The 13410-nt window shown below is 42.2% G+C and overlaps 1 protein-coding gene across 1 annotated transcript; it reads right to left on the bottom strand.

Moving 5' to 3' along the window:
• Positions 1–1372: 1372 nt before the first annotated feature.
• Positions 1373–13389, bottom strand: ABCG8 (ATP binding cassette subfamily G member 8). The gene is made up of 13 exons (XM_040059499.1): positions 13303–13389; positions 11800–11904; positions 10917–11073; positions 8896–9134; positions 8375–8507; positions 7073–7342; positions 5058–5223; positions 4886–4969; positions 4373–4572; positions 4182–4258; positions 2622–2889; positions 1971–2098; positions 1373–1510 (listed from the first exon to the last, which is right to left on the bottom strand). The coding sequence occupies exons 1-13, from the start codon at positions 13351–13353 to the stop codon at positions 1373–1375; spliced, it is 2016 nt and encodes a 671-aa protein (XP_039915433.1). The 5' UTR covers positions 13354–13389.
• Between the last annotated feature and the right edge of the window lie 21 nt (positions 13390–13410).

Here is a 13410-nt window from a genome sequence, read left to right as displayed (position 1 = left end):
TCAAGTGGGGTTTTTGAAATCAAATGCAGCAGAATGAGAAGAAACGGTAGAATTCACCTTAGAAGAACCTTGTAGTGTTTTGGATTCCTACTGCTGCACAGGGCTGAAGAACTTATCAGACCTGCCTACCATCTATAGACCAGGGTCCTCGTGGGAATTTAATACCCTGTGGAAAGTAACGTGGCAGTCCTAACTGCCAAGTAGAATAATAAAACACTCTTCCATTCCTGTTTCTTAAAAAAATCCAAAACAAAACCACCAAAACCAACCAAACCTCACAATTCAGGTAACAGTATCCGGGACATTAACAGCTGATTACACTTGGAGTTTCCCACTCTGTGCAACATGCAAATGAAAGTCAAGTAGACAATCTGCTTTGGGTTTCTCTGTGTAAGAGCAGAGATCTAGCAAGCAAGCTACTCTTACAAACCCTCACAGCAACTGTACACCTAATTTGCCCATGCACTTACCATGATTCTGTGAATTATGGCCTTTTATTTACTGATGCTCATTTTCTGAGCAGAACTAGGTGCACCGTGACAAGCGTCGTTAGATTTTTAATTACTCAGGGGCAGGTTGGTGTTGTCTACCCGAGAACCTTAGGAAGCAAATTTGGCAAATTGCTACAATGTGTATTGCAACGGAGAAAAGATGTCATTCATAACAATCAGTAGGTATGCATTCCTATTGTAAAAATAAATCCAAAAAGGCGAGAAAATTTTATTTGTTACAAGATCTCATCTCTACAGTGAGCAAATACCTGGTTTGGGCATCATCAGCATATTACCAGAACACAGAGGCAAAGCTTTAAAACAGAACTAAAGATTTTAAGCACTTAAGCAATTAGAACACAGAGCAGTTAACAGTTGTTTTCCATCCTTGTATGTCCTCCTGAAGCCCCTGTGAAACCCTCTGTGTTGCCTTCCTCTGTGGTGTTCCTAACATATGCCGCACACACTACAGAAAGCGTTTTGATCCCGTTCTCTTGTAGCCCTCTGAATTAAGTCAGTGATCATAGTACGTTCAAACATGGACGAAAACAGCAATGGCGTTTCGGAGTGCAATGGGTCCTTTTATAGCGGCGGCCCATAGCTCAGACTATCTCCAGCTGTGCAGGACTCACAAGCGCCTTGTCACTCGTTCAAACCGTACGCGAAGCGAACAAAATGCCCAAAGCCCGCCCCCGACCCAAATCCCAGGCAGCAGCCGCGGTCCGTGGCAGGCTCCCGGCAGCGTCCCGACTCCTGAGGTTCTGCTGCCATCCTGTGGCAGCCGCGCTGCCGCTCCCCGCTCCTGCCGGGTCCCCTGCACCGGGAGCCTTCCTCCCCTGCCTTCCTGCAAGGGAGGCCGTCACCCGCTGCCGCCGCTGCTCTTACCAGTCTTGCGTTGATTTCTGCTTGATAAAGCGCAGAGACAAATAGTATAAAAGCAGGAAGCTGCAAATTATGCCAGTGAGGACAAGGTAGCTCACGTAGAGAGGGTGGGAGTCCAGGTCCAGAGCCCGAGTGATCTGTAATGACCAATAACACAAAATCAGGAAAAGACACGAACTTTTCATGCTGGATCTGTGAAGTGTGTTTTATGTGTAAGCTTCCCTGGCCCCTGCTACCTTCTGTCTTCCAGCTTGGGTGTAGCTTCCAGGGTGGTTTGATAGAGGGTTGCAGCTACACTATTCCTATTTCAGAACAACACAGTTCAGCTTCTAAACAATTCTGGCAAAGTACATAGTTGGGGCTGGTCTAGGAAGAGTTGCCCTTTATTATTTTGTGATAATATCTTCAATTATAAGAAAGGCTACAAGAAGGAGTGACTGCTGTAGGGCCATCTTTAGGAACAGATTTACAGCTTTGGGTGGTGATTTGGCAATTGCTGAATTTGAGGCCTACACCATCTATTTAAATATGACGGGTATATAAATAACATTCCAATTTCTTATCAGACGCGTGCAACAATTTTTATTACTGACTTACAAGTTTCCCTGGTATTTGGTAAGTAATGTTTCGATCAGTCATTTCATATGTGGTGTCAGTGAACTGAACTTGCATCATTCCTTGAAAATTCCATCTGAGAAAAGAGATCTTTGAAACCCAGAAAGGAACTGAAAAAGAGAATGACAGAAATTGATACACACACACAAAACTTGAGACCTTGAATACTGCTGTGCTGCTGCCAAATACAGCAGGTTTGTCTCACTTCTTGACAGCCAGAGGCTGTAAACATGTGACAGTTTATTATTGGACAAAATGGCAGATATGCTTTACATAGTTACATGGAGATGGGAAATCAGGAGTTATGATATCCATATCCATCAAACTCCTCCTGTCAACTAAGTCTTCCTGGAGCTCCATCATCTTCTTTTGAATTCAAATGTTTTTACTGAAGAATTTAGCAACCACATAAGAAGCTAACCTTTCACGAGTGCTTTTTTGACCAAACTTCTTGTTGCCTCATTTTCAGATGGAGAAACTGATGTAAAATGGATGACCTGACTGCAGGGTCCCCATCCAAGAAGGTAATTACAAAGGTAAGAATAAAGCAGAGTTTTCCTGCACAGGACTCACTGTCACTGACGGAAGCCATTGATGTTTCGGTCTGGAGGGAGGGTGGGAGCTTTGTCTTACCTGTCCAGAGGCTGTTCAGGCTTATCACAAAGCCCCCACTCAGGTAGAAGGACGTGAAGAGGACATTGCCAAGGAAGGCTGAGAGCTGTAATGTCGGCAGCAGAGCTGACACCCAAAGTGCCATGGCACGGGCACTGTAAACAGCCAACCACAACAGCAGGAAGTTCAGCAGGAAGTGTTCTGGCTCAGGAACAAGGTTTGCCAGCCAGTAGATGGGAATCCCATAAATTATAACAAAAATGCAGTGTTCTGGGAGCTCCCCCAGAATCTGTTGGGAAGATGAAAAAGAAAATAAAATTTCAAAAAAGGTGAATGATACAAAAATATGTGAGATGTGCCTTAATTTACTTAGGGACTGTTTATAAAAGCTACAGGAAATACTCCCTTAGAAGGCAGTCATCTCCCTGTCAGGGCTTGCCAGTGACATGCAAAACCAATCCACAACAGAAACAAATCCTTGCTGATTTTTTCTCAGGTTGTGACAATGTCTAAAACTAATTGTTACAGCTTGTTTTGTTAAGAGTTTTGGGAGCTTCTAAGAATGCAATACACTTTTGCTTCGAGCTGGTGTGCTCCTTAACAGTAACCGTGTTACTGACTCACGGCAAATGAATGTTTTGTCCCAATTTGGTTGAGATCCAATTTGAGACAAATTTGGCTGTTGGTCCCTTCACCTCCTCGTCCCAAAGGCAGTCCAGTCAGCAACTTGATTCAATGTAAAACAAAAGCATAACGGGAATTTTCTCCAATATCAAAAGAGGTATATAGAGAGAATTAGTTCTTCCCAAGAGGGTTGCTACTATCCTCTTAATACTAAGGTTGTAACAAATTACATCGATTTCTCTGTGAATAATGTGCAATCTTTGTGACACAATGCAAAGAATATTTTTCTCTGGCAACCACTAATAAGCATTTAAAATCTTGTGCAGAAATGGAAACCTAAATTACAGATGCCATGGCAGGCAGAACTCATCTAACATCACAAAAGAGGGATTATTCAAAACCCTTGTGAAAAAGAGAATGTAGTTTTTAAAAAGTTCTAAATTTAATTCTAGAAGCTCTGGCTCTTTGTGCACATAATGCATTTTTTAGCTCAGTCCCATAGAGGTCCAAACAACTACTGGAAATATCACAGCCTTTTGTCGTTTCTGTTTTACCTCTGCTTTAGCATTTGATACGAATGTTTTGTTTTACAGATCAAGACATGTAAGCAAACTTTCAAAGATGCTGCAGTGAATTAAATATGCAGGTATGTAAAATTGTCTAAACCTGGAAATCTGAGTCTGAGATTTCTCACATTTTGGCCAAAGAGCCCAGTGAAAAGTTCTTCTTTGGCTTTTCTGGTGTGGGATCTCAGCCATGACTTATGGCAAAGTCCTAAACTAGTGTGAGGCTTATTCTGTCGATACTAAGGAAGTGAGACTGATAGCCTTAGCTGGCAGACACAAAAGAACAAAGTCTGATATGAATGTGATTATTTATATAACAAGGCTTTGGTTTCCTTGTGTTTTCTAATGCTCAAGACAGCCGCTTGTATTTCCTGGCAACAAAACCAATTACCTTAGCAAAGAAGTATGGGCTGACAGAGTACATTCCACCCTCCAAGTCATGATAAAGCATTGCTCTTTCTGAATGACCTGCAGGGTAGGAACAAACACATTGGGTTGTAATAAGAAGTTGAATTTTTTCGTCGATTTAAGAATTTTTTTATTTTGATTCCTTATAGCGTTTGCAAGAAGACTGACACTTACATTTGGCGATAACATCCAAAATGATAGTGAATGGGATTAGGGCACCTATCATGTACAGCAGCGCTGTTGTGTCACGAATAGAGAGTCCGTTCTTTTCGTGGCCATAGTACAAAAATCCAATTAGTAATGACATAAGAAGGGCTTCAAATCCATGGATTAATAATGTTGAAATATCTCTGAAGTCATTGGAGATTTGTCGACTACGAAAACAGCAATATTGACCGTAAGATGCAATACCCGCTAATGCCGGTTATATTCAGACTCACAGCCCCAAAGTGTTAAACTCAGTTCTTGAACTCGCTGGCTTTGGTTAGGATAGGAGTTGGGCTCCCTGTTTCTGTAAAGGATTTTACCTAATCAAACCTATGAAGCAGCTGTAGCCACCAAGTACTTCAGGTCTAAAATGCTGAAAGCCTGAAGGGAGGAATTGGTGTGGGATGTTCTGATCTTTCTGTTGATTTTAAATACAAATGGGCACAATACAAAACTATTTATGCTGAAGATAAGGGTTACCTCAATAATATAGTGAACTGCTTTAAGGCTCCTGGTAATTGATCACTTGAATGGTGAGGCATATTGAGAACTTCCTCTGAATTCCTGCCCAAAATAAAAAGAGGAAAAAAAATTAAATTAGCCCAAGATGTAGATATTATCCAGATCTTCTCTATGACCCTCTTTTCTTTACCTCTGCTTGATGACTGTGGTCTCAGCATTGTCTCCCTCAGTAGCTTTCCATAAGAAATCATCAAAATGTTTGACCTTTTCTACAAACAAGCTGGCAAGAGCATTTGCTCTTTTTCGGCTTTCCATCTCCTTTTCTGCAGTCTGTTTATCGATACTGGTCAAGTCAACTGCAAGACATTATTTGGTGTGAGTCCTTGTGCTACAGAAGAAATAACTTTCTGATGTGTTTAGAATCAGGGATTTCATGGGGAGCAAACAGTCCAACCTGTTTGCATTAAGTAACAACAGTTAAAACTATCAGTTATTTTAGGTAATTAGAGATGAACAGATTGTTAATGTGTATGTTTCTTACCTAGTCACTCAGTGAATCAGTGAGAGATTACATAATTGCTTATAGTATTGTAAACTTCTATTTCAGATTTTTATAAATTTCATAGTGCCTTGAGAGCAGTGCTGAGAAAAAATAGCTTGAATTTCCTTCCTGGCATGTAGGCATTTACAGTCTTTCATGTGACTTTGACTTAAATCACGCTTTTCTTAATCTGTAAAATTATAGTTACTGTCTCAGTTGTATTTTACAGAGGTGCCATAAACTTTACCGATACTGAGAAAGTCCAAAAGAAATATTATCTAAGGACAACACAGTCATACCAATAGTAGTTGACTTAGCTTTTTTTTTTTTTTTTTTTAATCTAAACTTACAGTAGTATTTTCCCATTATGACCTTTGGTGTAGATTGACAATATCTGATATTTTACAGATACTTTCTAAAAGAACTATCACTGCACATTTCCTAACTCCTTGCACTGGGCTGATCAGTCTGTTCAGCCACTCTTAGGAGTCCATCAGAAATTCTTTGCCTGCCCTTCTGCCCTGGTCACCTGTTTCTCTGTCAGAAACAAAGCCAGCATCTGTGTGTTTCCATCAGGTGCTCCCTCTTGCTGTGGATGCTCTGCCATCCTGTCCTATTTCCACCTTCCTGCTGCCCATATGTCTCTTCCTGTGGGCACTGACTTGGTGCATACCATTCAATGATCTTCCACCTACCCCTCTGCTCTCCCACCTCCACGTCACAGGGGTTTGTCCCTGTAACCACAGGCTGTAGCTACAGGTTTCCCCAGGACTGCCTCTCGTTCTCCATTCCTTTACAGGGGTGCTGCAAGCCCTCCCCAAAGCTGTGCTTGGCTGAGGAGTGCTCTGAACCCTGATGGTGACAAAGGTCTTTTTGCGGAGCTCGACACCAAGGTTAACTTCTGTTTATCTCTGGGCAGCTGGCACTGCCTGCCACACACACACAGCTGAAGAGGTTACTCCAGAACATTATGGCTGTCTGAGGTCTATACCAGGTTTTCTGGCCAACTTGAGTGCAAAGACCTAAGAGCTGGAATTGAACCAGCCTGTGTAACGAGATTCCTGCCATTAGATTAACAGGGGCAGATTCCCCTTCCACGTTGCAAAAACCAGACAATGAATGGATTTGAAACCATGTAAACTTTCTTTGGGGAATAAAAAGATTGCTGATTTGGATTAGGATTTTCTCCCTTCCAGTGTGCTCTGTAGGGGAGCACTCCTTTTTCCCATTACCTGTTCCAGGTTTGTCTCAGACTAGTAACTAGCTTCTGGGAAACAAACTTCTGCATTTTCTTAATTGAGAAATCACAGAACTGTCTACAGAAAGCAGTTGTCAGTTTATCTGTGTCTTTCCCAGAGAAGAAGTTTCAACCAGCTACGACATGGGGATAAGTATGCTAAGCATGTTGACAAGTTACTGCATCTGGCACAGTTAGGAGGAGCATTTTTACAATTAGTTTTGTCTGTACCTCTTGTTTTTGCTACATTTCCTGTACAGACAAATAAGGATCCTGTTAAAAACTGAACTTGCTGCAATATTGATTTGAGTTAGTTACAAGGAATTTCTAAGAGAGTCATGGTCAATAAAAATCAATGTTATGTAGCCACTTAGGAAAGCAAATGACTTCCAGTAACCCTTTTTTTATGACAGTGCTTGATACTGACCGTAGAAATCTGCAGGATTGCTGTACCTTGGGCAGGGATAGCCTAGTTCTGTGAAATACTGGACCATGTCTTTAGCTGTTCCACAGTACACAGTGAGTCCAGAAGTCATCAGAAGAACCAAATCAAACAGTTGGAAGATATCTGACCGGGGCTGATGAAGTGAAAGAAGAACCAATCTGTTTCCTCTGGCCAGTCTGGATAATGTTATCACAAGGTTATGTGCAGTAAAACTGTCCAGTCCAGACGTGGGTTCATCAAGTATGAGTATTCCTGCCAAAGACACTAAGTTTAAGCTGTGGAAAGCAGCTCGTTTGTTTTGGAAAATGTGTTCTAAGTGAAATGGTGCATGAAATTTCACTCATTTGTAAATTTCAAGAAAATAATACTTTTTTTTTTTTTTTTAAACTTCAGTGCATAAGTACTTCAGTACAAAAGCAAAAACCTGCTTTCCCCATAACCACAGAAGTATAACTTTATACAAGCAAAAAGTTTTCAAATCGATTTCCTAGGGGAATCCTATTCAACAAGAGGCTCAGTCAAGGTTAGTAGTGCTTTTGATATATATAAGATCAGAGGGGGGATTCAATCCATCAAAATCAGCTGTGGATTTAGCCTCATGTTTTGCTTCTACTGAAGACAATGGAAGTTTCTAGTTCACCTGCAACATGAAGCCATGTCAGTGAGTTGCACAAGACTGCAATGACAGACTATGCACTGAAGAAAATGACCTTTCCTGTTAATACTGCACAGGTAAATGGGGGCAGTCTCAGAGGAAAGGAAAACAATCTCCACGTTAAAGCCAAAGTAACTTGTGGCATGTGGTCAGATAAAACCCAAACCTTATACTGATGTGCACAAACCAGGGCACAGCTGTGACAGTAACTTCAGGCAACTTTGAGTAATCTTTGTGGTGGTGCTTTAGAGTGGTGAGTGAATGCTCCTCGGGGCTCTGTGCCTTGGTCTGTCTCCACTTTTCCACTGGCAAAGGTGACCGAAGCAAAAGTGTGTCAGCTGCTGAAACACTGTGTCTACAGAATTATTCCTGTCATAATTACAGTATCATCTGTGATCAGCACCGACTGCATTTGAAGCAAATGGACCAGCAGCAGTCACTAACTGTGCTGCGGAGAGGCAGCCTCTGGAAGAGGGTGGTGCAAGGCCTGTTAATCGTCCCATTATGAGCCCCTCCAGCTGCCCTAGGGGCAAGACAGTGTGTGGCTCTGCCCTGAAGGCTTCCATCTCCATGCAGTTATGCCCCAGCGGTGTGTGGTGGGCCGCAGGGAAGGTGCGAGTTGCGCTCACCCGGGTTCCAGAGCAGCTGCACGCCGATGCTCACCCTGCGCCTCTCTCCCCCGGAGACGCCCCGCAGGTACTCGTTGCCCACCCTGGTGTTGGCGCATTGCCGCAGGCGGAGCTCTGCGATCACATCTTCCACCTGCGGGATCCAAGGGTGACAGGCGTCACATTCGTGCATTGATAAAACTGAAAGTAGGATTCGTATGGTTAAAAGTCATCTGGATATTTCAGTGCTAGAGACACTTGAAAACAAGTCTTGATTTTAGAGGTAACATTAAAAAAGACTCAGCGATCAAAAATTTAGTTCGTCTTTCAGCCTCTCTAATGCTTTCTCTAGATTGTCATTTTTTATGAGCTTTGGAACAATTGCTGGTTTCTATCTTGAAAGATGAAAAAGGTTTATAATTCATAATCTACATAAAAAAATGCCAGATTAGCTGTTCTGACTCCAAACACACAGGATCTCTTGGATAATTCCTGTCAGACACATTTTTGACAACTTTATTTTTTCCCAACAGCTTAATTACCCTTTTTTTCCTTTGTGAGTCTGAAAAAAACTTTGGAAGGCGCAGTTTGGCAACGAACAATAGTGTTTCTCTGACAGTCAGGTGGGGGAGCAGTCGGTCATCCTGCCTCACGTGTGCTATGCATTTCCTAACAAGCTGGGGAGTGCTGGGTTTGTTGTTGATCATGACTTGACCAGACTTGATTTTGCCTCCATGATCCCGGCAGGTTATCACGTCAAGCAAGGATGTCTTTCCACCGGCTAGAAAAAAACAAAAATTGAAAATTAATTTCCGAGGGGTGGTTTTGAAAAGTGGTCTTGTCATAGACAGAGATGTTAAGGAAAAAAAATTCTTTGCCAAACTCTCCTGAAGTTTTCCCAAAGTAACAGAGACAGGATGATCTTCAAAGAAAATACCGACTACAAGCTCCTGTTCAGGAAATCTCTCTCCTCCGGAATGGAGTATGTGGTTTGAACCCCTATAATTTCTCAGCAGAACTGGGTAGTTGGGCTTTGAGGATGGCTTCATGAACACAAGAAGTGTCTCTTATCTCTTTGGTAAACTCTCTTTCATTTTTGAAACAGAGGGGAAAGATGGTCCTGCCCTGGCTGCAGGGCTGGCACCCAAATGCTCAGCAAGAGCTTTCCCTGTGGAGGGATTTGTGAATTCAGAAACAGCAGTTGGATCAGCTGAATGACTAAGGCACTGAACGATTACACAGACAATAAGAACATTAATCACGATTGAAATAAAAATTATTATGACTTAAATAAGACAAAAAGTCATTTAAATAATTAAGAAAATCTGGCTCATATCCAGAGGTAGGAGAAGTGAAACAATGAAAACAAAACCTGATTTGGAGTTAAACAGCAAATGAATTTTTCCTTTTTGTTGTATGATTCTGTATGTAAACACACAGAACTCTCTTATGATTAGATGTCACTTATTTCTAGTCTCCCTGTTGAAAGATTAACTCCACGCTTGGTTCTTAATACCTACATCTTAAAAAAGAAACCCATCCATCTGTAAACCACGTATTGCTCTGTTTAAGAGTGACATATTGATTGCCATAGACAATGTGAAACCCATCAGCAGTTTAATCCCTTTTACTAAAGCATTTGATGAAATACATGATAAACAGCTTTTGAAAATAGTTTGACTAGTTTGCTGAAAGGTGTTTGTGCTCAGTGTGTGTTGCCTTACAAAGGTGCTATATCTATAACTCAGTATGTTATTTCATCACAAAGCTTCTCCTTTTATTATCAGGAGAATCTCTAAGGTAAGCTTCACTTACATTAAGAATATGTGCTAAGGAAAAATTCCCATGGCAATAGGGAAGAAAACTCTCATTTTTTAGGAATAAAGTTAAAACTTCTTTGGCAAATATGCCTTACCTTTGAGAGAGAGCATTTTCACTGAATCACTGAGCTAACCTGACTTAAGACTCTAGTGGAAACACACAATGAGGGGTTTTACCTCCTAAGTATGGCACTTTTTGCTTCAGTTTAAATGTCCTGTGTCTACTTCTTGTCCCCCTTGACCAGTCCCACTAGAAAATGAAAGAAAAAAACTGAACCCCAGTGTAGTAAAGCAGTAACACCAGACTGCAGGAATTTCTGCTTATGGTCATGCAAGTTGGCACTGATCTTTCTTACGGGGTCCGGCCTCATTTGTTTGCTCTCTGAGTATGGTCTGCAATTGTCCTGTTTTGAATCTGAGCCATGAAACTGATTCATGTCCAGCAGATCTGGGGCTGCAAGGCCATACTTGTAACAATACTTCATTACACCTCAGGAAACAGAGTGCAAATGTGTGCAGGGCATAACAAAATCGGGTTTGAAAATAAATTTTAGTTTTCCCCCCCTCAGTACCTTTCTTTGTTTCCTTGTTCATCATGTCACTTAAAGAATGTGTTTTAGAGATGCATCCAATAGTTTTTTTCTAAACTAGATTTTGACATTATAAAGACAGCAGAGTGCTGCTCTTGATTGTGTACATTTTACCTGAGAGCTGGTCATATAGTGAAATGTTGTTGTTCTTACCAGTGCTTCCTATAATTGCAAGCATCTGACCGCTTTGCACTTTTAGATTCAGATTTTGGATGACTGACAGGTGGGAACGGGGATCCGATTTCCAGGTCCAGGGCATTTTCATCTGAGCAAGGTTCTCATACCAGGGAATCTGGGATGCTGTGTTAACCTAACAGAGAAGGAAATGAGTCCCTTCAAGTCAAGCAATAAACTATTTAATGCCTTCAAAGTTACAATGTTTCAAGCAAAACATATATTAAAACATTATTGTTCATCTTCAGAAATACATAGAAGGAAATTTTTTTGCAGCCACCTAATGCTTTCATGCCTTGCTTCTTGTTCTGTTAATCACTAAAACTGTCTCTGTCCTTTGTTACTTTGGTAACTTATTACTATTGTAAATTTTAAACGTTTCAAACTTTACATATAATTAGAAATTCTACAAAACCGAAAATTGTGAAATCTTATTCAGATGCCATGGTGATAAGGAGATGAAATATTTCACTGATTCACTGAAATCCTCCTTGTTAGTCACCTTTTTTATCCCCTTCCACATACTCGTTCTTGCCAGCAGGGGCTCCTTTCATCCCTAGTTGAACAGAAAGTCCCTCTGCCCCAGCCCTCAGAGGAATAATTTTGCTCAAGATGGAAACAAAGCAGGGCCTAGAAACAGATCTCTCTTCCTGTCTTATCCCTTAACTTTGCTGGATGTATTTACAGGGGTTAGTCTGCTGTCAGTATTGCAGCCAGGAATGTGATTCTGCTCACAAGCTGCCTGTGCAACAGTTGTGAACTTTTTCGACTTTATCTGGCTTTTAAAATGGCCTGGGTATAGAAACAAACACTGCTGGATATGCTTCCTGCTGAAGGGAGGTGTATAAATGACAATTTTTACCTGGTAGTTGAGTTCTTTGACCTCCAGAACGTTTGATTTTCCACTGTATGTGAAATAAAGACTGTTATCTTCTTCAGAGTGAAAAATAGTATCCTGGGTCTTGGTCTGGAAAAGTTGTTAGGCGGATTACAACAGTTAATTACAATACCTAAAGTGCTGCTAAAGTCTGAGTTTAGAAAGATTGAAGCACAAAGGGAAATATATTTATGGGATGTAACAGAATTATTGATGAGTTACTGTAGTGCAAAAGTCTGAAGGGTCGAAATGAGTTATCAGTTATCTGTTAATCAGTGTGAAACATACTTTGTTCTATTGATGTGTGAGGGCCAAACATGCTGTGCTGTGCTTTTCTAGTTGCTTTCAGATTAAAAGGGAAAACTTTCACAATGGAGATAAATGTCATGTCACTATAAAGAGATAAGACTTTTCTTTTTTTCCTTGAGGAAAAAAGATGTACTAGTTCAGCAGTATTAATCTACTGAATCAAAATGGTGCATATTTTAATTGATGGTTTTTGGCAGCTAAAAATGCAGGTTCAGTGGAAGTATGTCCATTATTGAATTCCACATGGACTTGCAGACTTGGAGGCTTTATGAACAAATAGGTGTGCAGCCGCTAGTGCAGTCTCTTTCTTCTCTTTTTTTTTTTTTAAATTCACCATTTTTTCAGCTGGAGCTTAACGTTCTGAGATATCAGTTAAAATAACAAGAGTCTACTTGGCCCTTTTGCTTACAGCTGCAATTATGAAGTCCTAGCCAAGGCAGTTTTCTGGCTTTGGGTTCCATTTTTTATGAATTCTGTGTGCATGCCTGCAGTTTTCCTTCCAGCCAGCCGTATCTCTCCCACAGCTCTGTGCTTTTCCTACTTGTCAGACTCATACTCTAGCCAAGGCAAATCTGTTCCCTGTGTACCAGACCCTGTTCGTGCCTGTGGTACCTTTGGCGGGGGATGACCATGGTCCTTGCGTGCACCTCCTGCCCTCACAGGAAACAAGGCTGACAGATATTTGCAGTCTAGATACACAGCAGAAAGCAACATCACACCAAGCAGCCTGAAAAGCCACAGGAAAGCCCTCCAAACTACCTCTGCTGCAAAAGCACTCTGAGCCCTTCCTTATGCTGAGCCCAGTTTTTAAAAACAGGTGCTCCCCAGCAAATGTGGAGGTCCAGTCTGAAGGCATTTCCTGGGAATGCCAGCCCAGGCCATGTTCAGGGGCATTCTCCTCCATCCACACCTTTGGAGACCCTCTCTCAGCTGCACCGCGGTGGCACCTGAGCAGGGCACCAGCCTCACGCCCAGGGCGCTCGGGCGGGGGCCGTGGGTGCTTTCTGCTCCCCGTGGCGGAGCGGGACGAGCCCAGGGCTCGCTGGCGGTGCCAGCCCGCGGGCAGGATGGCTGCCTGCCCCTGCCAGCTCCTGGCCAGCGCCGCAGCTGGGGCTGGCTCAGCCCCTCGGGCCCCGCACTCCACGCGGCTCTCACTCGCACCAAGCCCTCGCACATCACCTGGCTCCAGCTGGCATCGCCCAGAGAGACGCTGTCAGTAGTTTCCTTCATGGCGGCGGTGGTGGAAGGTCTCGCACCGTGCGGTGGCTTGACTCTCGTCTCTGTGAA

The sequence above is a fragment of the Hirundo rustica genome, chromosome 3 (assembly GCF_015227805.2).
Source record: "Hirundo rustica isolate bHirRus1 chromosome 3, bHirRus1.pri.v3, whole genome shotgun sequence".
Taxonomy (NCBI): Eukaryota; Metazoa; Chordata; class Aves; order Passeriformes; family Hirundinidae; genus Hirundo; species Hirundo rustica.
This window is presented reverse-complemented; position numbering and strand designations above follow the sequence as displayed.

What these genes read in the sequence shown, in the direction of transcription:
- ABCG8 (XM_040059499.1), bottom strand. Translation starts at nt 13,353, where the DNA reads ATGAAGGAAACTACTGACAGCGTCTCTCTGGGCGATGCCAGCTGGAGC. An exon ending in CAATCCTGCAGATTTCTACG is followed by an intron (nt 5,224 to 7,072) that starts GTCAGTATCAAG and finishes AATGTCTTGCAG; the next exon opens with TTGACTTGACCAGTATCGAT. An exon ending in ACCAAATACCAGGGAAACTT is followed by an intron (nt 1,511 to 1,970) that starts GTAAGTCAGTAA and finishes TGGTCATTACAG; the next exon opens with ATCACTCGGGCTCTGGACCT.